This window comes from Mixophyes fleayi, chromosome 12 (assembly GCF_038048845.1).
Source record: "Mixophyes fleayi isolate aMixFle1 chromosome 12, aMixFle1.hap1, whole genome shotgun sequence".
In the NCBI taxonomy this organism is placed as follows: domain Eukaryota; kingdom Metazoa; phylum Chordata; class Amphibia; order Anura; family Limnodynastidae; genus Mixophyes; species Mixophyes fleayi.
Window position 1 is genome coordinate 41,105,822 of NC_134413.1, and position 27,528 is coordinate 41,133,349.

General features: G+C 39.8%; 1 protein-coding gene across 2 annotated transcripts in view; it reads right to left on the reverse strand.

Moving 5' to 3' along the window:
* The window catches only part of PRKD1 (protein kinase D1), a 115,724-nt gene that overhangs the window by 15,227 nt on the left and 72,969 nt on the right, over positions 1–27,528 (reverse strand). Inside the window, exons 3-9 of one of the 2 annotated variants that reach the window (XM_075192595.1) lie at positions 10,067–10,198; positions 7,994–8,154; positions 7,127–7,150; positions 2,253–2,538; positions 1,908–2,109; positions 895–1,018; positions 323–400 (exon numbers count right to left, since the gene is read on the reverse strand). In XM_075192595.1, the coding sequence (XP_075048696.1) occupies positions 323–400; positions 895–1,018; positions 1,908–2,109; positions 2,253–2,538; positions 7,127–7,150; positions 7,994–8,154; positions 10,067–10,198 (1,007 nt within the window). The remainder of the gene's footprint in view (positions 1–322; positions 401–894; positions 1,019–1,907; positions 2,110–2,252; positions 2,539–7,126; positions 7,151–7,993; positions 8,155–10,066; positions 10,199–27,528) is intronic. The other variant, XM_075192596.1, reaches the window with a different exon arrangement.

A 27,528-nucleotide genomic window follows, 5' to 3' on the forward strand; every position in this document is an offset into this window, starting at 1 on the left:
AACAAGAATAATCCTCTCTCTAATGTCTTGAACATTCCACTAGACCATTGAATCATAATATGTCGAGACTGTAGTCTATCAATTCACAAGAATCCAGTGACAAGCTTCACTGATGTTGTTAGTGCTATCTGATTTGATAGGATGCAGCCTCATGAATATTAGTGCAGCCCCTAATAATGACTATATCAACTGAGCGTGGCCGGCATGTAACCTGCAATATGCCCATGGTGCACAGTGTACTTTTTCCTATTAGTAACTTGTAGTCTGACAAGCACAAGTTCCTACTCCTTTACAGTACCACTGCTTGAGGTTGCCTTTTTACCTTGTAGTATTTGCTTCCAGTATCATTCTGAAATAAGGTTATACACTTGCTGTCCAGTCTCCAGTAATGTCTCTTTCTCTGTGATTGAAAAGAACCAAAATGGCATAGAAGTAATAAGAATAAACGGAAAAAAATAAAAATAAAAAATGAATACGTTGGGCCTGATTAATTAAGGAGAGCAAACCTAAAAAAGGAGTAACTTTGCACCTTGGCAAAACCATGTTGCACTGGAGGGGGAGGTAAATTAAAAATGTGGGGACAGATTGATAGCTGGGGTAGGGCATGTCCGAGATCAATTTTAAAATTTTAATGTAAAAATACAGATATGAATAATGTGTGTACGTCAAATCACAGCCAGTATTTAGATTATGTGCAAAATAATAAATAAATTTGCACTCCTTGCATTGTAACATGGTTTGTCTAGGAGAAAATTTACTCCTTTGTTTGCCTTACTTTCCTTTCCTTAATGAATCAGGCCCATAAAGTCTTAAAACTAGGCTAGAATTAAGAGTTTTTCATATCCCCAGTACTAACAGAGAAAAAACACAACCTGGCTGTAATTTAATTCTTACCAAGGTATCTTTGCTAGTATAATGCACCATCCAGCCTTCTTTCATAACACTGCTGCTTTTCCGCTTTGTATGTTTGACAGACTGAACCACTCTCATCAAGGGAATGTTATTACTGGCTGAAGGGCTGAAATGAAGAAAGTTAAAAACTGCCGTCATTAAAAGACCTATATGTTCGTCATGGATCCTCTTCCTTAGCAATTTACGATCTGATTAAAAAAAGATTAAAAAAATTATCGCTTGATAATGTCAGTGATAATTCGGTCACCCTACTATTGATGTGCATGGACAGTTAGTGTTCCACTCCACCAAGGCAAAGCATCACAAATATGGTAACAGTACCTACCTACTACTACTAGAAATGTATATGAAAGGGACATGCTTTCTTATAAGTTGCCAATACACAGGCAGATCCAGAAGAGTCTGCCATTTGCCCAGATCTATGTCCAATCAGTCAACACATGAGAAGATTAAGACCGAACACAAACGGGCACAATTCTCGTGGTTGACTGATGACCGGAAACATTTTGTCTGCCTGTAACAGTTGTCATCTGATTAATCGCAATCAGGTGTAGATTGAGATTGCCAATCATTTTCGGCCTACATGCAGCAACTTGTTTTAGGATGTAGCTGACCACACGTATATGTGTATGGGCAGCTACATCCCAAAATTAGATTAGTGGTTTAGGTTTGAAAACATACATATAATGTTTCAATTGCACAGCACAACCCTGGTCACTTTTGCCTCATCTCCAGTCCAGGCACTTGCAATTTCCCACATTTCCCAATTTTGGGATGTCCTTGGGTAAATTAAAATCCTTATTTCACTTTTCTAAGCCATGGCCAGGTCTGTTTAAAGTTATTCAGTGCATCTCAGATGGTTCTACATTAATTTAATAAAAACGTTGTTATTTTTTATCAATCTCTTTGACTTGACAAGACTGTTAGGCAGAAATATGAATTATATGGTCCCTATTTTTGCTTGCTACCACCACAACTCAGATGTTCTTACATACCTGATCATACGGTCTGATGTGTCCTGATCTTGGTCAGGGTCCTGCATGTCTCCATTCTCATTTCGGTAGCCAGCCAAGATGCTTTCAGAGTCTGGGGTTAGGGGTTCATCTATATCTTCCATCAGCCGGCTGCTTGGATCACTCTCATTGTCACTTCCCTCCTCCATCACCACATCAGACTCTGCTCCTGGGCTCAGCAAGTCTGGAAAAGAGGACCGTATTGGAAATATTGAAATCCATCAGTTGACAGTTGATGGAACAACATTCATAATTCACATAAAAGAGCATAATAAAAATGAAAAGACAATAATAAGACAAGAACACAACACACAGAGAGTGACATACCTCCATTAATGGCAACCTCCCCAAGGCAGTTGTGAGGCACTTTAGTTGCACAACGCTTGTGACAGTTGAATTTGCAGTCCTTGCATTGCAGCCCTTGCCGGAAAAGACCTTTCAGCAGCTTCTTGCAGTACTGGCACACTGTCGGCCGGGTGTACGAGTGGATAACAAATGTGTGAGGCACTTTGACCTTGGAGAGGAGAATCTTGTCAAGCTGTATCGGACGACCAGAGTAAGGCTGGGAGCTGGACCTCTTCTCCCGCACGAAGGACTCCGATGGAGATTTTTGCTGCAGGCAGAATGGACGAAGTCATATTTTAAATATTTTGCAATTATTTGTGCTTCAAAAGACTACAACTAAATTCCTGAAGCTGCATCTATATAAGGAGTTTCTCCACCCCCAACAAAAATGTGCCTATTCCACCTAGGTTTAAAGCACGCTTACTGTTACTAACTTAGTAGTAACTTTCTACTGGTAACTTGCTTACATTGCAGGCTCTGCCCTTGGATGCAGAATAATCTTGAATACCTGGCTTATTAAGTACTATTACTGTAATAGTATAGCAAATACTATAACATGATAAGTTATTGATTAGAGGGGAGACCACAAAACACAGAAGAAACTACAAGAAATACTGTAAGCATGCTCTGAACCTGGACAGTACAATGTAGTGTAGTGCATCAGACTTGGTGCTGGAATGTGTAACTAGGAAACTTACGACAGTTGTAATGCTTAAAATATGTTAAATATGGGGAGGTGTAAGGTTTAAAAAAAAAAAAAAAAAAAAAAAAAAAAAAAAAAAAAGTGAATAAACTTCTTAACACAAAAACCCCACACAAAGATCAGCCTGGAAACGATATTATTCTTTAACATTTTATACAGAGCGGCTGGGTGGGAGATACAAACTCCTGGCTCTACGGGAAGACAAAGCAAAGCATGAGCAGCAATATATCATAGTGAGGACAGTTAATATTCTGCCACATAGGACAATACTGTCCTATATACGCTATCAGACACTGCAGAATATAGGTAACGGTGGTTTACCGCCAGACTGCATGCAAGGAGTATGTGGGGTTTATGGCAGGCTTAATAAGCAGAGGCTGTGCAAAAAAGGACAAGAAACTTAAGTTAGTCTTAAATAACAGTAGGAATGCATGCTAGAGGAGACTCACTGATGAGAAATAGGTGGTGATTTTGAATAGAGTAGCTAAATATAAAATTCAGTGTTAGATACACAAAACGGTATACAAAAGTTCTTCATCATGCGTATATAACATCTGGGAGAATCAGTTCACTATGTCTCCTGATTGCTATGGAGGAAGATATACCCAAAATGCATTCATTCACATGTGGTCTAATTGCCCATGGTTAGGAAGACTGTGGAGACAAACTGAGAATGTGATTAGAAAGAGGGCACTTGCTTACCTGGTGTCGACTAACTGCACTTTTATGTACTGCAGATATGTACTTATTCAATAGACTATGCACCGCTGTGAATTATTGTTAATCAGTATATAACCGTATACTACAATCCTTCAAAAAGGATTTACCACTTGGTGTCAACAATATTTTCCTTTAAAAACGGTATAATATAGGGGTGTGTATTTGTATACATGTGTCTACAAATGTGCATAAGTAGACAAGTCCTGCCTCTCTCGCATACATATATATGTGTGTGTGTATATATATGTATATATATACATACATACATACATACATACATACATACACACACACACACATATACTTTCTTTTTCTTTTACTTGGGCAGTTACCGTATATACTCGAATATAAGCCGAGGCACCCAATTTTACGGAAAATTTATTGACTCGAGTATAAGCCGAGGGGGGGCTTTTTCAGCATAAAAAATGTGCTGTAAAACTCGGCTTATACAAGAGTATATACTGTATGTTAATCTAACCATAATATCTATCTGAAAATTGATTGCGGGTTTGTAAAATCAAAATAACCCATAACGGTTGAAAGTAAATAAATAGATTGTCTCCTAATAAAAGCTATTAAGCTGTCCACAGGGTTTATCACCAATGTTCTTGGGAAAATAAAGTGTCAATGCAGCAGGGTAGGCACTCTCTGGTTGCCTCTGCAGAGAGAAGAGGAACCAACAGCTTCCCCGCCTTGTAAGCCTGATCTGTGGGCTATTTCCAAAGGATTTTTATTCCAGACTGAGCTCTGGCTGGAATTGCTCCAGGAAATGATTGCTAAAACCAGATTACATGATGGAAACTGCAGCTGATGGGGAGCTCAGTGAGAGGTGCCATAACCCATTCATTTCCAAAGTGAAGCCATAAGCATCTATTAACCAGCAAAGAGTATCTGGGATGAAACTTGAGCTAAACTGACACTTGAGGTTATTTTCCAGATGCTTACTTTCACATCTGGAGACGTGTTCTCCCCCACCTGTAACCTTTCTATCGTTTACTAAACACTGCGCCCTTAAACGGGTTAAGATGAATGCAGTACAGCAGGACAGGAGGGCTATAAGCGTATCAATCTGCACATCGGACTGACAGCTCAGGATTAAGAGACTTTTGTGCAGCCAGGAAACACAGAGAGGATGCAGTGTGGAGATGCGCGAGGTGCGATCGTGAGGTGTAGAGCTCAGCCAGCAGCAGGAACTAGACCTGAGCCAAACCAAACAGCAACTTATGCTAGAACAAGCTTAACCTCCCCTTCTTTACACACACAGTCTCCTGTAATAATCTCAGGATTTCTGCTCATGCATAAACCCCCTAACCTAAACTTTGTCTCTGCAAACAGACATGTTCAGTGCATAACAGTATACCAGCAAACAAGCAGACATTTATGGTCGATTCTACTATACATCAACATTTTAACATTACTTCCAGCAATATTTTGCTGCTGGGCAGGTGCATGTAAGCACATCATGCAATGTACTGCTAAGGCACATCTTGTTGTTTTACAAATACAAATGTGATGTGTTTACTGGACTTGGTTATAATGTAACATATTGCATTTTAAGTACTCCATTTTAATAAATATTAAACTTAAAAAAACCAAAATGCTTATTGACAGCTGATAATGCTACTGCTTTACTATAGCCCCTATTCTCTACCAGTCACTAATTTGGTATTTCTATATCTTATGTAAACTCAATATACATAAGTTAAAATAACTTAAACTTCTTAGATTGTAAACTCATTTGGGTAGGGCCATCTTTACCTTCTATATAATATCATTATATGTCATTTGTATTATTATCCCTTTAAGTACAGCGCAGCGTAATATGTCACAGCTTTATAAGTACTAATATTTTAAGAAAATAGATAGTGGTAACGGTAATTAATAATAATACAAGTCAAGATGAATTGTGCAGTTGAATACTGAAAATAAGGGACATTTTCAGACACAAAAATTTCCTGCCCAATATCTAAAAAACCTCAACTGCCCCTTGAAATTAGACTGGCTACAAACTGAGTGGAATTAGCATAAACAATTATATATAAAAAGCATTTTTTGATGGTTGGGGCGAAAGTGACTATTGTAATCTTTTTGCTGCAAAGCAGCTAGTTAGAATAATATATTACATAACTTAGTTTGGTAGAAGCACTTTCAGCTGCAGTTACAGCTATAAGTCTTTTTGCACATCTGGAAACTGCAATTGTCTCTTACTCTTATGTTTGCCATATTGCTCAGTAAGGTCTTCCAGTTCCATAGTCTGGAAGCTTTGTGCTTAAAAACAATGATGTTCACATTAACGAGGTGGGCAAAACAATATAGCTGCCACTATAAAAGTACTGTTATGATATAACCTTCACTCAAAATCTCAGAAGCAAAAGTACAAGTTGTTCTTTGTAGCAAAGTGGTTAATGGATTTTGTGAATAGCACCTGGAAGTGATAATTATACTCCCTGCACAACAAAAAAAGAAGCACAAACAGGACTTGGCAGATTCAAATATTGCTAAAAACCCAAATGAATACCGAACTGCATCCTGGATTTCATAATTAACATATTTCAGAAAATTAAACCAAAGCCACAAGAAGTTACACTATTTTATTCAATTTAATAGATGGTTCCAACAGTAAAATGAAAGTGTTTTTGACTTATTCATTTCATCCACAGCATTGTGTAGTAATCACCACAATGGAGGGGAGGGGTTGAAGAACAGGCAGGGGGAGATGGGGGACTAAATGCCCGAGATTGGTCTTCAGGTTTTATAAACGCACCCCACACACAATTTACACCCAGGGCCCTGAGAAAGGAGGATCCCCTGGAAAAGAGCTGCGGGAAGTAACCCCTGGTGTTTGTACTAGGGGGAGGGGGTGCAGCCTTGGAAAATATTGCAGCTAACTTTAAATAACCATAAATCGTACCATACACTCTCTGGAAAAAGCACAGTATTCGCAAATTAGAAATGCCTTGATACAAACTAGCAGCATACTGTACAAACCAAATACTCCATGAACTCAACACAATCCTCTTTACTCACTCTGTATTCTAACTGTATGCACATCTTCCACTAACCCACTGTGAAAGAATATAGGAAATGTTGAAAACCAACATTAGGTCCGGACACAAAATCTGATACAGGAGCATGTGGCTCGGCAAACCCCATTTTTACTAATCCAAACATTTTTTCACACAACATTATCTGGCAATTTATCCCTCTTGACTCTGACAAGATGTGTTTCTAGGAAATCTTGGAAACTTCACACTCACTCAACACAGTTCTCACCCGTGATCCCCATTCCAGAAGAGTCAATACACTACACTGATCTCTGCTCAGGTCTAACAGTGCACTAACCAGCTAGAGTCTGAGTCCCCTGCTGAAACACCAGGCAGACATACAGAAGGATGATGCTGGTTGGAGAATAGGATTCAAAGACATCACATACCTCATAGCTGGGACTGAGAGGAGACTGACAGAGGAAGAAGTAGGCAGCACCAGGGAACAGAAGAAAGCCCAATGTTAAAAATAAAAAAAAGGCAAACAAAAAGAATGAAAGATTTGGTTAGGATGACAGAAAAAACACAGAGGAATGACAGAAAGGGCAAGCTGATCTACGCAACTAAGCTCTACATGCAAGGATTAAACCCCTCTAATGTACTGAACCTAAGAGTGCAAATTAAAAACTGTTCCTGTCGGCTGCACACAGTGGAAGCAGCCATTTTGAGAGTGACCTATTATTAACTGAGAATGCAACCTATTCATTCACTAGGAGCTAGTGAGATCACTGAGCACTTTGTACACGTGCTGCCTTGGAAGAGAAGAGTGCGGAATGCCCTTGGGCACAGGCTTATAGGCACGCACACCAAACATTTTGTAGAAGGCATTTTGTCAGTTAATATATAAACATTATATAGATCAATTTTCTCACAATGGCTACGTAAGAATGACTAGTATGGATTGAACAAAAGAACCCACCGCAATAACTGTGTAGATATATTTATCTTCTGGTATATTATTGCATAGGACATTTTTTAACACAACAACCATAAAAGGGCCACTAAACCTAAAAATCAAGCAGAACAGCAACTAGTTACATATTTGAGAACATTATTACAAGCTCAATTACATAAACAAACAAGAGAGATAAGCTCCGTCATACGTTGTGAGATTAGAATCTGCCATTTATTGTACAATGACTAAAGCATCCCATACACACTGTGGTTTTGCGAGACAGTTAGGTAGTTTTATGCCGAACTGGCTACAGATTGTTCTGCCTCATGTGGGCACAGTAAGTCTCCCAGCTCTTACATACCAGCAATGCCTCCTCTGAGGAGCAGGACACAAGTTCTGCAGACACAGTGCGCATGCTGGATAATCCAGTCAGCGACACATTTGACAATCTGCGCTTTCGGACCCCACTGCAGTTGTTGGGAATATTGAATGCGCACCTCTTGTGGTAGTTGAGACCACATCCTGCAAGGAAAAAATAGTATACATTAAAATCTAATAAAATATGCTTAAAAAAACTGATGGCTAGGATGTCTCTGAATACAAGTAGAGTAAGATACAGTTACTGTGGTACAATGCACAAGTTATAAACATTCATTCATGAAAAATTCAGAGTAACAATATGCGACACGGTAAAAATGAACTTAAGTGTCTCCAATAAATACAGATATCGGAGGCAGCCATCTCTAAGATACTCTGTGATGTCACTAGACCCTTGTGAATTCAAATGACGCATTCGTTCAGCCTGCAAAATAGCTGCCTATACTCTGCATTAGTAATATTAGTGATTCCTACTAAACCGATGCAAATATGACTCCTCAGCAAATTGCCTGTCACAGAGAAAACAATCGAAGAGCGAACAGGACAGAGGTAATATGTCAATGCTATAGAACAATCAGCGAAGGGTCAACTTTATGTGACAATATCCAGAGTATGGCGACCTGCCGACGTAAAAATCAAAATTATTGGCGGCATGGAACAAAGGAAATTGGTAAAAAAAGACTCGGAGAAGATATATACACCAGAAATGTGGTATATAAAGAAATATTCGCGAAATAGGAATTGTGTTTAGTTGTTTTTTTTTTGTTGTTTTTTTTTACTTGAGCTGGTAGTTTATTCCACATTCATGGGATAAATATTGCCCGGAATTCAACAGTTACCAAGAAAGGGTCCAACATGATCCTACTCTATATTTTTTTTCCCTTATTTTGAAAGGCTTTTAACTATTGTTTTATATTTCATCATGCTACAGATGGATACTTTTTTGTGCCATTTTTTATTTTAATGTGTTCTAATGTTAGGACTATTAAAATAACAGACAGTCTGAAGCCTTCTTACTAAACCACCTCAACCTCTCATGCAACAAAAATCATAATACATCTGGGAGGTGTTTTAACGGCTTTCAGATCCAATGAGTTTTTGTTAGCCAGACAAAAAGTGGTCAATTCTTATGCAAATTAAATTCCTTTGCTTTACAATTTGTTTAAAACATTTAGTAGTATTTTACTTAGAAGTGAAAAACAGAAGTACCCTTACTACAAACTAAAGCTTTATTCATAAGATATAGTAGTCATAAGAAATGTTTCTATGCAGGAAAAAAAAAAAAAAAGGTGAATGGCATCTTTCATGGCCATGGCCACATGGTACTACAGTGTTATCTGGCTACAACCGTGGCTGTTAATCTACATTGTTCAATCACAGTCCATAAAAACAAAACCCATTTGTTTGTGACTGGACATTTAAACAAAGCCAATTAAAAAAAATGCAGATGTACTACAGGAAAAACTATAGTTGCAAGTTTTAAACATTTCAATGTTACATCAGTACAATTAAAGCTGGGTACACACTGATGCAATTATCGTGTAGATGTTAAACATGATAAACAATAGTTTGTTAAGATACCGCATTAGTTTGTAAGCTCCCACGATCATGTTTTATCATATCAACGCTCATTGTATCTGTAGATTTGCTTTTATAAACTTCCTAAAAATCACGATCAACGACGGAAGATGTCGGGCAACTGTGGACGTATGTACACACTCATGACCAGCAGTGTAGGCAGATCTCTATAGAGTGTACAAAGTCATCTTTTCAGCAGATGGTTATGAGAGAGAGATGAAGATCACAGATCTGAAGGTAAATCTGCATGCTCATCAGGACTTTCAGTCGTTGGTAAAATCTTTACAGAAATCGCATCTGAAGTAATTTTCTATAGTGTGCACTTTGCTTTAGTGCCACTACCTATGGAGTAGGAAGACCGACTCTATATCTAACAAAAAGCGACAGTCAATACTGCATTTTATTTACAGTACACAGTTATATGGTAGTCTCTTTGTAGTACAAGTTCAAAATCAATATACTCTTATTATTAACTCACCCTCACATTTGAGGCCCTGCCTCACTAAACCCCACAACATCTCTCCACAGTGGTCGCAGAATGCCGGAGCACGGTACGAGTGGACATACAGTGCATGAGGGCGGATCTGGAAATCTTCAAATGTTGCAGAGGCTGTGAATACAAGAGTTCCAAGATCAACTCTAGAACACACAATACATTGCGTATATACACACGTGACAAAACGAGATTGAGGGGGGGGGGGGGGGAAGAGTGATCTTCATTCTGGGAATTGATGACTGGAAGCTGCAGGTTGGCTGGTGAAATACTTTGGCAGATCTATGGGTCGTCAAGTCTGGACAGCCAGGTGACTAACTCCTTAAGCTAGTGGGGTAAGGGACAGATGATGTGGTAAACCTGCCTGGCATTTATTTACCGTGTGTACATAATATTCTAGTGATTTGTTTTTGTTACAATAAATGTACTGTTGTATTTTTCTAACTGCATTTGCCTGAGTGACTAATAAGAACCTTAGAAGGTACTGGGTAGGCTTCACTGTCATAGGATGTCACCCGTGGGTGATCAGCCAGAGTGAAGTGAGAATTGGACCAGAAAACCCAGTACCTCAACAACATAATATATATATATATATATATATATATATATATATATATATATATATATATATATATATATATATATATATATATATATATATATAATTTTATACACATATACATACATACACACACACCTATGCATATACAGATATATATACATTTAATACACACACAGATATATATACACATTTAATACACACACACACTCATTTTAAGAAAACTATAATAGTAGCCAAGAGCTTACAAAGAATTTGTTTAAAAAAAAAAAAAAAAAGAGATTATTATGTTAGTTGACCTTTATGATGTATGAATGTTCATGTGTCTAATGGATGATTCATTTGAAATTGATAACAGATGCGATTGGTATGAGTCTTTAATGTACTGACAGCACCATATTGTTCTCCAGGGAGGGAAAAGGTTTAATTTCCAGGTTGAAGGCAAAACTAAAGGTATGAAGCAACTAAACTCTTCCGATTGTCTCCAACTAAAACAGATTGAGTAGAGCAGGATTTGTAGATTTTTTTTTATTTTATTTTTTATGACAAGCTTTCTGGATCTTTGTCTCTAAGAACCTACTTAGTAAAGGTAATAAGTATAACCAAATACTACAATATTTACCCTTTTTTGCCACAGATGGACTTATCTGTTACATTAACTATTTCTACAAGAAATATTATTATGCAGTCATTATTGGCCATAACCAGAGTTTTCATTTGGATGATCAATCATTTTCTATCCATCCCCAAGCAGTAAGTAAACCAGTCTTCATTGGTATACAATATGTTGCTGCTTCAGACAATGAGAAACTTCATCTCATCTCTACCTTATGATGTAATAATATGGCCTTTCAGACTTGTGAAAACATAACACACTGGAAATTACTTCCAATAAGACACATGAGATTGTATACTGGGACACAGCTGTAAAATATTCTAAGTGTGGTATGAAGAATGGGGTGGCTGGGATGCATCAGCAGGATATGCCTTCACATTCAGAGGTAGTTTGACAAATATCTTTCGGTGCACCTGATCCTTGAGAGAAATACACAAATGCATTAAATCAGAAAGTACTCCAAAAACCCATCTGCCAGTATCTTGTCATCAGAGCTTCCCATCAGTCAGCTCTGATGGAAGGGTCCCTGGTATCCTCCTCTCTATGCTGCCTTTGTACAACCCTCAGAAACTTAGACATTAACGCACATTAAAAGCTGTGCATTGAGATGCAAAACTTGCAGTGAACCTTTTCTCTGTCTAATGCAGGGTATGCAATTAAACTAAATTGTTGCTATGGTTCAGTGAAAATTTTGCATGTAAATACAAGGTTAGTAGGTGAGCCCTTATGATCCTCTTAAAGTTAAACTACACCCAAAGCACATGTTTTGAAATATATAAGAAGATGGTACCAATTAACTATTCTACTTTCGCTTAAATGCCAGTACAATTTTGTTTAGCCCAAAATATATTTAAAAGTTACTTACTGAAAACTGGCATATTTCTGAAAGTTTTTCCTACAACCCAATTTTTGCATCTCCTGGCAGAGATTAGGGCTGGTTCTATTCTTTTAAGGAGACCAAATTTGCTAGCACCTGCCAGTCAATCACAAGTGGTGAAGGGGATCCTGGTTAGTCTCAGTCATCTAGCTGGGTAAGAGACACAGAAGAGGAGAAGGAGCTATATTACATATCCTGTCTCAGCTCAGTTGAATAGTTAACCATTCCTTAAGGCTGCCGGGGATCATAAGGGGGGAAAAAATATAATTCTCTTTGGATTTGATTTATTTTAAAATGGGAGAAACATTTGAAAATTCCCCATAACAAAACATGACCCATGCGCTCAAAGTAAAATAGCTGCAAAATGACCAGAAAGAGTGGATTTGCTAGCAGCGACATTCATCGCCAGCAAATCACAAGTGGTGAAAGGGTCCTGGTTACTCTCAGTCAATTTCATTGACCGTCTGCTGTAAGCAGGTGGGTGTTTTTTTTTTTTTTAATTCTTCAATTTGATAAATAAAATACTTTGAAAATATAACTTGCACAATCTTGTGTGTTATTTTGGTAACTCAGTATACATTGTAAGATGAACAGTGTCAGTCACTTGAATAAGGCGTAATATTGAGGTTGAGTACCCTTATATGAACAGGTAATAAGGTTGCTAGGGTGGAAGGGTAAAAAGGGGAGAGTAAGGAATACTACATGGGGTACCACTTATTATTTATTTTTTTTTAAGAGGATTTTGACCATACTTTAAGCTTAATCACCTTTGAGCGCCATAGGGGCTCTTTTTCCTACTTATTTTCAATATGCTTGGTGTCCCTCATTACCCAGGTATGTCCATCTATGAATGTATTTAAGTGGTTGAGAGGGTTGGAGATATTACATGGATAGTGTGTGTGTGTGTGTGGTTGGGGGAAGGGAGGGTGTACATGCTGGTATACGCTGTATGGATAAGGGGGTTACAGAGGCTGGCATAATCTGGGTGGATGAAAGGGAGGCACAGGCCAGTGCATTCCACATGGATAAGATAGGCTGGTGCAGTGGGTTAAAGGGACAAAGGTTAGTATTATAAGATAGCCATATAAACTGTATAATAGTAATGGCAGCATTTAAAAGTATAATCTGCTAAATGGATATGCTGTACAAGAGATGCATTGTACATTGTCCTACCTCTAATTATTTTTTCTATGCAGCTCATATATATTAAGTTAGCAAATTGCTATCTAATAACATTTGGACAAAATAGGCTTCCAAGTTTTCAGATTATAACAAATTTATAACATGCATATAAACTAATTACGTGCAATGGAATCTTTCCAAATAAATAAATACAAATCTGTATACACATAAACACCGCTTAGCAACTTATTCAAGTATATGATCATTTTGCTTATGTTTGATTTCGGCCATTTTTAAGTGCTTGCAAATAAACACTGTACAGTCAAACAGATTACAAGGGGGGGTATTCAATTGTTTTGACGGCAATAGCGAAAGTTTTGAGTTAGCACAGCAGGAAAACTCGTGCAATTCAATTGAAAAAGAGGAAACGCTGCCCCTGCGTGTTAAAAATTGTGTTCGCGAGATTTTAGGGGAGTTTTTACGCGGTCATGTATAACACAAAAAAACAACATTAGATTGCATTACACATTGATAATATCTACATTACAGTACTTTCTTTAGCACTATTTTTTACCATACAATCATCTATACCAGGGTTGTCCAACCCGCGGCCTGCATGCGGCCCAGTACACCTGTAAATGTGGCCCAGAAGGAGTTTTGGTTGTGGCAAGGGGGCAGCACTGTTAATGGAAAAAAAAAATCCTGCAAAAAAAAAGAAGAAAATACTTACCTTGCGGTCACGCGGTCGCGTCAGCTGGTACTCTGGCTCCCTCCCTTGTCTCCTCCGTGCGGTGCTCGCAGTGAATGTCGGGCGTGATGTCATCACGCCCAACATCCAGTGCGGAGCGCAGCACAGGAGTTACCCACGCGAGAAGAACAATCAGCAGCACAGAATTGGAGAAAAGAAGAGAAGAGGACAGGAGAACAAGCCGATTAAAAGGTAGGTTAAAGGGGATTTTTTTTTATTATTTCAAGGGACGCTGACCAGTGAATAAAAGTCACCTGGTCCTGGAGCTTCATGGACCTTATCTCCCTGCTACATACTTCTACTTGTAATACTAATGGGGCATTATATATTATTCTCTTTGGCCCATTATAAGTTGTTATCCCTTAACTAACATAGTGGTGTAATTAGCAAAACAGGTCACAATTTAGGGTCACAGTGGTGTATATGTCAGGTGCCACAAGCCTGGTCAGGGCACCCTGATATACAATGCCTGGCTTAAATGCACTTTATTGATATTGCATCGAAACAATACAAAAAGTGATTATAGTATAATAACTAGAGAGGATTTTTTGAACAGGGCGATTGAAAGGTAAGTATAGGGGGATTTGAAAAAAAAAAAGTGATATAGATATATATATATATATATATATATATATATATATATATATATATATATATATATATATAGATATATATAGATATATATAGATATATATATATATAACTTTTTTTCTCATATATATATGTTAACTATGTTTTCTATGTTTTTTTTGGACGATCAGCTATCGTTTTTTTTGTTAGTGTATCTTATGTGCGGCCCAAACCAACTCGTCGTCTTCCAATGTGGCCCAGGGAAGCTAAAAGGTTGGACACCCCTGATCTATACCATGTCAAAACACATTACTATATTCATATTTGTACCAAAAACATACATAAATATAATGAATTAGTGATTTTATTTTTTATTTATTTCATTTTTTCACAAGGAAATCAACTTGCACAAGTTAGACAGTTTAACTTTTTTTCCACATTTTTACATGATTTCAAATACTTTTCAGAGGTTTTTTATTTGTAACACACCCCAAGGAGGTGCAAGATAAAACGGCATATTTTCCTGTTTTACCCGCCGCGTCAAAAAACAATTCAATAGCTTTTAACGCGGCTGCCTCTCGCACACCCTATGCTTTCAATAGACCTTCTACTGGAGCGCGAGAGGACCATTTGATGAAAAAAACCGTAGCGTTAAAAATGGAATTGAATTGCGGGTAAAGTTAACCTGCTCGAAAATTATAACAAAAAAAACAGCGTTAAAATGACTTGACATGGTCAAAAAAAAAAAAAAAAAAACTCGTTGACAATTGAATATCCCCCCTCCACGTCACTACTAATGGGCAGACTGAAAACGTTGCTTTCAAATCAACAATGCCTGGTCCTACACTCATTTACATTATACAGGTGGTGGGTCCTCCCATTGCCGCTTTGAAAGCAACGTTTTCAGTCTGCCCATTAGTAGTGACGTGATTTCTCAGTGTACATATTTCGGAAAGTCGCTGTTGAGGTCTGCAGGTGATTTGAAGTGCCGGATATGCTGGCAGCCTATTATACGGTCAGTGGATATTTTCATCTGGTCGCTGTTACAGTCATCGTGATTGGAATTATAACTGCCGTAAATTCATACCACACCTAATTAAATCAATGGTGATCACCGCCACTCCAACTACAGAATCAAAATTTAATTACCAGACATGCGGAATATTCTATTCTGAACACCCTTTTTTGGGTGCCAAAAACAATAAGAAAGAACTCTTGACGTACTGTCTGTTTTGTGAAATGTTTAGCGTGCATTGTTTTGTTTAAACAGCAACACAGCAATATAGTAGTATGCAGCTAAATATTTTTGCTGACAGAACACCATGTTTGTGAGATCACATCATCCTTCCTGTCCGGCAGATAGGAGGGGGGGAAGTTTAACTCCAGGAAGCTAAAACATAAACCATTGCAGTCTTGTCATGCCCATAGTGTTTATTAACACTCTCTACCCTCCTGTCACTTAACTTCAAACTGAATTGAACTTGGCTCTCTCTGTGTAACTTAAAGCATATCATTTAGGTACATTGTGGATCTCTGTGGTTTACAGATTTTTTTCATCACACAAAGGGTTAATATTTTGTTGATGTTTGTTAGTGTTAAAAACCAAGAAATAACACGATTCACCAAAGTGTCGACTTTAACAGTTTTCCTGTGGTCTGCAACCATTCGTAGACCATATCCCACACATGGACCAACCACATATCCCACAAAACAAAAAGGTCACGTTATAAAAGAGAGCAATTCCACCCAAAACCCTGAAAATTTGGTTTTAGGAAGCTTAGAAGTTACACTCCATGCTAAAAATTAACCTATTTAGATGTCCCACAGGTAGAATGTTGCCTGGAGAACAACATGCTGCCTCTCTGAGAAAAGACCAGGTCAGCAGGAGAGAGGAGAATGTTGCTGATAAACTTATAAACACAAACAATTACACACACATATATATATATATATATATATATATATATATATATATATATATATATATATATATATATATATATATATATATATATATATTTTGTTTCTTGAAAAAGCATTCAGTCTCCATAGCTTTTACATGCTTATATTCACAGCTAGAGTCTCGTTGTTAGAATGAGACTCTTTATTTATGAGTCACACATTCATCTCCACAGAGCATTTTCCCATAATCCAAAATAAAGATAAACAAAAGACAAATAAAAATAAAAAAAGTCAGTATTTTGGTTTGAGGTTAAGTCTCTATTAACCATAGATACCTACTCTCCCGGAATGTCTGGGAGACTCACAAATTTCTGATAATCCTCATGTACTCCCAACATAGCAGGGCAACCTCCCGGTTCCTGGACACACGCTGGGGGCAGGACTTATGACGCAAATAATGCCTCATTGTGGCCCGCCCCCTACCATAATAGGCTAGAACTGATGATGTGTGTTTAGGGGGCAAGACCAAGTGATATGATTCGCCGAGCCCCACCTCCGCATGCCTACCTGCCCCCCCGCATCTCCCGCAGGCAAACTTGCAAAGTTGGCAAGTGTGCCATTAACGATTAACATCGTGATGGAGTAATATTTTCCCATTCCCAGTTTAGGCTTGATGTAGGCAGTGTGTATGTAGTTTCAAACTTTATCCACTTCTGTACAAGGGACTGCACTGAGCTCAGGAAAGATGTTCAATGCCTTGAGCCGCTCTATGATCATATTTCAGACTCCGTTGGAAGACTTTTTGTATTAATTTTAAATTATTATTTTTTGGGGGAAAGTCTTCGGCATGCTGTAGAACCTTATTTATATTTACAAAATAATTGATCTACCAGGTGATTTACTCATTTCTAACACTGGTGAAGTTGATCAACAAATTATTTAGACTTTTGAGGTACCTACACAAACCCGAGTTTGTAAATAAAACAAAATTTGCTGATCACAAGTTTGCACAGAAAAAAGGTTTATGTGGCTAGAGTAACCACATTTTGGCTGTAGCCCATAACAATTATAGTCAACAGGTGCCCATCCTTGGCTTGCACTTGAATCCTTAGCTTACCAGGCACACAGGGGCTCCTCTTTTTACCATACAAGGCTAACAGTTTCGGCACCAGGGCTCTACCAGTGACATAGCACGGGAAAAGCAACTGTGGCCATATTTTTTGTTTTTAACTACAATTCTTCTTATGCCCTATTTCAAAAATCATGTTTTTTTTGGTTCAAAATTATTTGTGTGCTGATTTCTTACTTTTTAGTTACTATAGAACTTAATTTTCACCCCACCTACTATTTGGTAGAACATTGTATAAGAAGCCTTTTTTCATTTAGGCCTCGCGCCCTAAGATGCAGCCTAATCAACCTACTGGATAAACAGGATCTGGCAGTAGTATACAATAGAGCAGGGGTCAGCAACCTATTTGTATCAGTGCGCTAACAAAAATATTTTCAAACCCCGGTGTGCCAATTGTAATATACACACACACAGCTGGTCCCCAGGGGTCCAAACGTGCTGCAAGGGTTTATGCAGCAAGAACGGGATCAAACGGGCTACTAGTCCCAGGTGAAAAGATAGGAGACTTCGACTGCTCGCAGAGGCTGCAGGATGGAGAACATGGGGGAAACCCCTGCTGCACCCAACTCAGTCAATTAGGGGGCACCTACACCCACCATAGCATCTCAGAGGGGAGCCTGTCACTGTCAAGGCAGACATTTATTAATTTGCTGTCACTCTGTGGCAGATGGTGACCCGGGGGGGGGCTGCCTTATATCGGGGAACGCGAGTGTGTGCTCTACGAGGTGGTCGCCTATGACCTGCATTCCGAGATTGGACCGGTGTTTAGCTGCACAGAAGTGGGCAGAGCAGCGAAGGGCAGTGTAGAGAGCTGCAAGGCTGCCTGCCCCAAAGAATTGTTGGAGAGACAAAACTGTAAACAGACAGCAGAGCACCTGTTATAAGACGCCCCTGCAAAGCACTTAATCCTGTACTGGACATTATTATACCATCTTTCAATCAACAACATGATGGAAGTTGTATGGTGAAGACCTGTGTCATCTATATGGTTTTCTTGCTGTTTGTCACGAACACGCTCCCAGCTGCCGTGACTTTGGGGTGTACGCTGCATGAGGTCACACACGATTTCAGCCCGCAGTCTCTCTCTACCTATCACACAGGTTATAGACCTACGGAATCACCCCCAAACACAACGCTCTCACACCCCTGGACACTTCAGGTTTGCCACCACCTATTGAATACGGGCAATAGGATCCCAATACACTGTCCCACACTGGCACACAGGCTTCTAGTTATCCACAAACTAGCAAGACCCACTCCAGCACACAAAGGGTTACCTCTTCACACCTCCAGACTGTTACACAAATGTAAATACAAGCACACACAGCTTGTTAATCAAATGTATCAACAAATCACACACAGATATTTCAAGGGTTAACTTGGTTGAGCAATCTATCTCTTCTAAACAGGCAATGAATTTGTTTAGAGCAATAAGGACAGAACTATTACATTTTAGATTTAATAAACAAAAAGTACAATGCTTACAGATAATAAAAAGAATTAGATAAAGATTTGACATAGAAATAAATAATGGCAAACCGTTATAAAAACAAAGGAACAACAGTAGAGAGCATAACTTACTTATCATAATCTGTATGCCTGGGGGTAGGCAGAAAAGGTGGACAGTCCTTCAATTAGATTGATTCCCCAAGAAACTGACACTTGCCCCTTCCCAACACAGGTTTTGTAAGCAAAATGAAATGGGATGGTCTTCACAGGGGCAGTGTTTAATGCTGGGTGTCACCTAAGGCCTGTTCAAAACGATTCCTAAGTGTTGACCTGTCTTAGCTTTTCACAGATATATCCCAGCGACATAACTCCCCATTCAATAAACCAGTCATAATCTCCTGTACATTTAAATACCAAACATGATGGAATTATGACAACGTGACATACCTTTTCCAAAGATATGTGATTTTAGCTGTTCACGGATACCACCCGTACCTGTCATTTACAACCCTGGTGTGATTTTTCCTCCTCAGTATGTAGTGGCACCTGGATTCCCCAAAATATGAACTATGAAGGAATTTTCCTTTGGCACCTTATATTTCTATATACCTGTATAGGCTTTAACATGCTGCCTACCAGGATCTCCAGCTGTGATCGGCCCCACAAAGTCTATTCAAATGTCTAAGACTAACAGTAAGAGATCTTTGAAGCTGGTAGAGGTGGCATGGTTATCTTCTCACACTGGGATGTGCAAAGCCATCAAACACATTTACATCAGACTCTGTCTTTAAATTTTACACTTTAAACTTATCAATGGATTTATTTGATATAACCTATTTACACTGCAGTTATGAATTATCCGTTATAAATAACTGCAAGCTCTCTATGTTCACGACACTGTATTTTTGTTTGCCTTTTTTTTTGATGGTGGATCAATGTCCATGGTTTGAGACACCAGGGCCACTGCAAAACAGCAGAAAGTGAGTAGATCAGCACCTTGTTGGGATTATTTCACCTACTCCAGAACCAATGGGACAGGTGGCAATTACCTAAACTACTACCTATTAACATGACCTGTGTTTGTCAATCATGTTCCGTTTACATTTGGGGGAGGTGATGGAGGTCCTCGCCACCCATCACATATCACATCATTTTAAAAGTGAAAATTTCCAAATGGGCCTGGGGGGGCTAATTGAGGGGGTTGTATCGCACAGCTGTCACTTTGCCTTGCCTGGACTACCAGCCAATGGTTATGACAGGTGATGAGCAAAGATCTGAAGGAAATGGTCTATAGTGTGTACACATGAATCGGCATGCTGATCTGGACTTTTTTTTTTTTTCCCCCTGTCGGTGACTAAAGTGCTAATTAATACAATTTCCTGTAGTGTATACCCAAACAAACCCATCCACAATGTTGCACACTCTTACATCTCTAATCTCCCTACTAATGCGGACTCGTCTGTTAAATGCTATTGTCGACGCTTTTACCACCTGCCACGCCTGCCTCAAAGAATGCAGCATGTATAATGAGGTCAGTACTAATGCATCTGTGGCTGGATCATGTAGAAATAATTTATTGTAGAAGTGTATTTCAATTATTGGTGCAGGCACCAATGTATAATTGCAAATGCACTTATCCTGTTACAGTGGGATGTGTCATGTATTTAAATGTCTTGTTTGCGGTTTTGTAACTTTGCAAGAAGAAATCTCCAATTAGACATATATGTGGGGAGGGAGTCTGTTTTGCTGATAGAAGGAAATGCTAACAAAGTCTTTTGATGTGAAGTGTCGCATGCCTGCTCTGGCCTGAAGGCCCGGCAGGGAGTCGTACCCTTGTTAAAGTGAAAGTAAATCTCTGATCAATGTTATTTAGGATATCACAGATTATTGCAAATTTTGTTAAGTATAAAATGCATTTAAAATCCATGTTTAAAGAATATCTCACATCCTGATGTTAATCTTTCAATGAAATATTACAGTCTGTGCAGAGCCATCTGACCAGGGGGCTGGCTTACCACCTGCCAAGACTAGTCTCTAAAACTGTATAAAAAGAGAGCCCATGTACACTAAAATGTATCATTCTTGTTTCTTCTGACCTCTTGATCACTGGTACCTTAAACAGATGTGAACTGTCCTTCTTATGACTACTGAAGCTAAATAAACATCACTTGCTTCAAAGACCTGCTTGACAACTTCCTCTATGCTTAAATTCCCGTGACCTACAGATTAAACCCAAATCTAATCCGCTCCCGGCTGTTCTGAGGTTTGGACACAGCTTTCCGGTACCACTACTCTGCCCGCTACCCAGTGCGATAGTTCAGGGGAGATCCATCCACAGCAAACCTGATCTATAGGAAGAGGTCAGGGGTACCAGCCCAGGTCCTCCAGCAAGGGGATAAACTAGTAGCGACAGTTACCCAGAAGAAACCCGATTTTGGATGCCAGTAAGGAGGCCCGTGGTGGTAGCAGCTTAAGCCTCTCCTACTGCGGTTAAAGGGCGCATTTGGGATAAAGAAAGGGTACGGTAGTACAGTAAGCCCAGCCGGCCCCCAGCAACAACAGACAGGGTGGCATAGGCGGTCCATCCTGTCACAGCATCCAATCAGAAACCCCTAACCTTCAAAGAATTAATTGTGACCAGAATACACCTATCACCAGGGAAGATTAGCAGTTCAAGTACTCTAAACTTTGTTCCTTTAATTCGCCAACGTCAACCTTTACTACTAAACCAACTTAGTACCACTATCAACGAGGGTTAACACCACAAACTCCTTGCCCTTGTTATATCATCCACCATTTTTTTCTTCTCTATGCTTACATAGAAACTAGCTAAGTAATCAAATCCTACAAATTTAGATCTTGACAGTTTATATCTACATATGGTACACTGCACAAAACAAGCACTTTGGCCTGATGTTTCATTTCCCACATATTCCTTATAATGTAAGCTCTAGCAAACCATGTCCTCTCGTCTGGTATATTTTTGTTATTCTATTGTTATGAGCTGTTCAAATTTATTCTCCTGGATTGTAGTGCTGAATATTTTGACACTATATCAAACCATCAAAATGATGGTGGTTAATTATTCACAGTGAATAAAAATGCGCTAAAACTGCAAAATCTATGACAGTTATGAAACAAGGCCCATAATTTAAGAATTAAGTACATTAAAAAAGTTGGAGATGGTGCACATATATTGAGAAGTGGTTGTGTAGTCACTGTGACTAAAGGTTTTAGATTAAACCTGTCAAAATATTTTTTAAAAAAAAAAAACAAACAAAATTTCCTCAACTTACAAAATGCGTTCAGTACACAGCTATGTATAAATATGTCATTAAAATACAGAGGTGAATGTGCCCTTGGCTGGCAGTGAAATTCTTTTGTTTTACAGGCTGTAGGCAAAAACTTAAAAACACCAGAGTAATTAAACACTGGTTGGTTTCTCTGCTTTAATTAGCACAGAGTCTGTGACTGGAGTGAGTTTCAGCATAATGTCACTGACCTCATTCAAGCTACCGCTGGACTATGTTATGACCCCATTATCTGCTCAGAGTGCCAGCAGCATTTCCTTTCAATGTATGTTCCAAATTAGAATGCCACTAACATACTGGGATTTCCAAGTCATGTATGTAAACAAATAAGATTTCAGAAGCTACTCTTAAATCTAGGCACCTACTGGAAAATGTAAAAAACAGGGACGATGTACCTCTTTTGGGTATTGTGGAATTTCAGAACGGTCATAAGCACATTCTTTCCAATGCTTTAGATTGAGAGCTTTAATAAGTTACCATGCTATCATATTTTAAGCAAAAAGTCATCCAATTGGGGCGTGGCTCGGATCAGCATGGAGTAGGCTGCAAGTCTGATTTGCTCCTGCCAAATCCGAATAATCATCTTGTTTCTAGTGCCCTTACAGCCCTCTACAGGGCATCTCACCCACTCTGCTGTGTGGGGATTCCATTGTGTTTGCTGCCTCCCTGGGTTGCCAGGCCTACGTGACCGAGTGGGGGAAATCACAGACCGGCCGACAAGCTCACTTCCTTACACACTGAGCGGACTCCCACCAACTGTGATGTCGATTGCGGGAAGCCGCCGAGAGCTGTGGAATACCCCCCAGGCCAGTGTGTTTATCCTCCAGCGTCAGTGGAGTGTTAACCACAACGGCTGGGAGAACATCCGTAGAAGTTCCACTCTTCTTGAACGTCCAAGTGGCAACACTGTTGCGAGCCTGAGTAAGGTAGGAGACTACCTAGCACGTGTTCAGTAGCACCACTTACCTGTAACATTTGCAGCGGGTTCCACAGAGCTCTCTTGCTTACCGCATCATCTCCAGTCTTCCAGGTGGCAATCTCGCCTCCGCCTGTTGACACTCCGGCTGGTACTCTCTTCTTGTCCGTCCGTACTGCGCTATACTCTGGGTGCCGGCAGCTGTTTAGTTTGCCCTATATGTTGACATTAACCTTCCCTTGACAATGCAGGGAGACACAAGCCTGTGGACATGTCTGCTATCTGCTGACGATCCCATTTTGCTGGCTTTCGTGAAACTCCCTGGCCCTACCCTCCGCCATCTTTTCTGGCTCACTGGTGAGGTTGTGGAGGGATCAAGTGCATTTCACCAACTCCTGCCTGACCAGCGCTGATATCACTGCCTCCTAACTTACTAGGTGTGGTTTGAAGAAATTTCCATCTAGCATGGACTGAGTCTCTCCCACACAACGTATTTCTAAAATCTGGGGCTACCCTGGAACAAGACAACAATTGACTACCCTGCAATCGATGTTTGATCACTGCTTTCTTATGCAGCCACAAAAGAGTCTCCTTGTTACAATGTCATCTAGTGTCTCTGCTTGGTAGTGTACCTATACCACTCTGCCTGGCCTCTAACAGCTGCAACGTGCCTTGCTAATTTTGTTCCTGCCATAGACATACATTGTGTGCCTGTACCTGTTGCCCTTGACAGCCACCTGTGTACTCCAGATCTTCTCTGTGGCTGACAATGGGAAGATCAAGCTCCAACAGTTGCCAAACTGGAGCAGTTTGCAGGTTCTTCAAATGTCACTACCTCCACTCCCACAGATGCTACTTTATCCTCCTAGCCCTGCTCCAGCCAATGACTGGAGAGCACAGTACGTCCCTTCAACAAGTTCTCCTTGCCTTCACTGCCTCCGAAACTGTGAGATACGGACAAGATCGGGGAATCCATCTGACACTATATGCAACTGATGAGTGATCGAGTCTGTGAGGAACACAGCAACTCAGCGCTTGAGAACTTCACTGCTCCCATAAAGGTAGATCATCATCATCATCGGCACCATTAATTCCACAGTGCTGTACAAAGAACTCACTCACATTGGTCCCTGCCACCATTGGAGCTTACAGTCTAAATTCCCTAACATACACAGACAGACAAAGAGACAAAGAGAAAGAGAGCGAGAGAGCGAAGCTAGGTAATAGTAGCAATTAATCCACAAGTATGTTTTTGGAGTGTGGGAGGAAACAGGAGTACCCGGAGGAGATCCATGCAAACACGGGGAGAACATACAAGCTCCACACAGATAAGAACATGGTTGGGAATCGAAATCATGACCCCAGTGCCGTGAAGCAGAAGTACTAACCACTAAGCCACTGTGCTGCCCGATGTGGCCGATCTGGTGGTGCAAGTGAATGCATGGAAGCTGAAGATGTCAGCCTACACAGAAGTAATTTTAGATTTGTAGGGCTTCTGAGTGGGCTGATAACACCAATCCAGAAATCTTCCTGGAGTGGCGGCTTACCAGGGGCCTTTGCTAAAGAGGCCTTCATGTCTCACTTTGCAATTGAACAGGCCCCATCGCCTTCCACCTCAGCTGCCTCACTTATGGGATGTATTTAAAGTCTTCCTTAGTGCATACTTATTAAGCGATTGGCTGAAATCAAGAAATTTGTAGAGATTTAGAATATAGGTATATTTCTAGGGAAGACAGACTCAATGGGCTCCACTCTCAGCAAGTTTGATCTGACCATTTGTACGATATGTCTAAACATTTCATTCTATTCTCTTGGCACTCCTAGTATACTAAAGCAGACATGGGGGGGAGTAAGCTAGAAGAGCCATTCCTGCTATAAACACTTTGACACCAAACATATCGCCCAGAACTTTCGGCGCTGCTACAGGACACTGTATGGGACTAAAGTTTTGTTTACCCACTCCTTCCTTGACTCCTATTTAAATAATATACATCTTCCTCGGGTCTCAATGGACAGAGATGCCTTTGTGTTTCATAGGGTGTACCTATCCCCGGTCTCTATAGTCAGGATGGGTGTTCGAGCAGACACTAAATGCCAGAAATGTGGTTTGTGTGACAGCGCTTTCTGGCACATGTTGTCGGACTGTCTGGTAGTCCAGCGATTTTGGTTGGAGGCATCGGCCTGTGTGTCTTCTACTGTCCCTTCGGGGAGAGCAGGTGCAACTTAGTAAAGAGTTTTGTCATGTTCTGATTGATCTTCATTAACAGCCATTGATCATACTGATAAGTTCACCTTGCCCAAGCAACAGATTAAGTTTTCAGAATCTCTACCCATGGACGAGGTATCATAACTGGATGCGTCATTTTGACAGATCCACCTCTAATACAGTTATATTCACAATTTGTGGCTTTACTCACACTACTTAACACGACAGTGCTAGAGTAGCTTTCAATGTAAAACTGTGTGGCACATAGACAATCTCCATGATCATGTGTTGCTTGTATTATATGAGCAAGTTATTTGTATCATGGAAAATAAGACAGGTACAAACACTGAATAAGACATTATATGAAAGTGCAAAGTATCCAGACATTTAATTGTTTCTCAATCAGAATTCTGCAAAACCATGGAGGTGAAATATGGTTATGGTCTGTTTTTTTGAAGCCCAAGGTGTGTCACTGGTTTCACCCAGTGCAGTGCAATAATGTGCTGGGGGCTTGGGGCTTTAGACCCTTCCCAAAAGGGATAGGGCCCTGTGCTATCCCATCCCCTACGAGCCAGAAGGCCCCAGAGGGGGGAAAAAAGGAAATCTTCAGGCCCTCCTTTGCCGAAGCTACGGAGGGTCCCATTAGCCCAGGGTTGGCCAAAGCTTCCCCGGAGGACTGGTTCTTCAGCTCCCCCCAGAAGAAGGGTGTCTCAGATAACTTGGGGAGAGAGGGTCGCCATAAGGGTCTATACCCAAACCCCTACAAACATGCAAAAAATAAACATTAAATCAAAAAGGTGAAAAAAGTGCTTCAGTGCCAAGTGCTATGTGTTCTAATAAATAGGTGCCATAAGACCCCAGCCTTTCAGACGGAATATAAAAATTGTCCTTGCACCCGGCCACAAGGCTAGGGCAAAGGAAAAATTGCGTTGCCTGAAAATTAAAGGTGCATAGTCCAAAGTGCCTTACTCTGTGCAGCGGTGCCTTCCTTCACTGTGCATTTTTGGGCAACCCCCCAGCTCACACAGCACCGGGGGCATGTAGCACCTCTGGCTCCAGGCAGCCGGCCTCTTGGCCAGAGGACCAGATGACGACCCATCGCCTACAGGGGGCGCCTTTAAGCCCATCACTGCGTGCATGGGCATCTACACCTGATCTTAGCCAAAAGGCAGAGAAGACCATGGTTATGGTCTGTGGTGCTGTAGAGAAGATAAACTAGCAGTGTGCATAAATAGAAGTCCCCCACAAATGTATAATGAGATGAAAAACACACATTAAGGTACTGCCCCTAGAATTGTGTCAAGTGAGGTTCTCAGATCATGGAAGTAGTAGTACTGTACAGGTATATAGAGAACACCGAAAATACAAATAATTTGCTGTACATTATCTCTAATATTATTTATATATAAATCACCAGATGTATGAGCTCAAATTCAGGCTTTCCACTTCTATTTAAGGCTTAGCTCTTCAAAGAACAGAAAAACACAGAAGTGCATTTTGTCACTATGCTTTCACAATGATTGCAGTATGATAGGAAATTAAACTTTAAACTTTAAACATTACAGCGGTCTCAGAATCATGTAAAGCGAATGCTGTGACAAAGCCCAGAGGCTACATAATTGATTTGATACTGACAGCATCATAACAAACATAAAAGAGCCTTTATGAATCACTGTACACTTGCATGCATGTAATGCTTCCTGTCTCAATACTGTGTAGCAGAACAATAATGTACCAGTTATTTCCACACATTATATGAACATTTGTGTTTTGTTTGCTTTTAATTCAAGAGAAATTTAATTAAAGCAGAAAGACAAATAAGTAGGGCTTAAAACTGACCTTTTTTTATATAAAATCGTTAAACAAAAACAACACCCCCAAAACAAAGCACCTACTTTACTTTAAAATATATATATATTTTTGAAAAAATTATAGGTATACTTTTCTCAGTTGACAATATAAGGGTAACAAATATTTCATTTAACAGAACTTATGATGGAAGGGGAGGGCCAGGTTTCTTGTAAACTGCGGCAATACCGGAT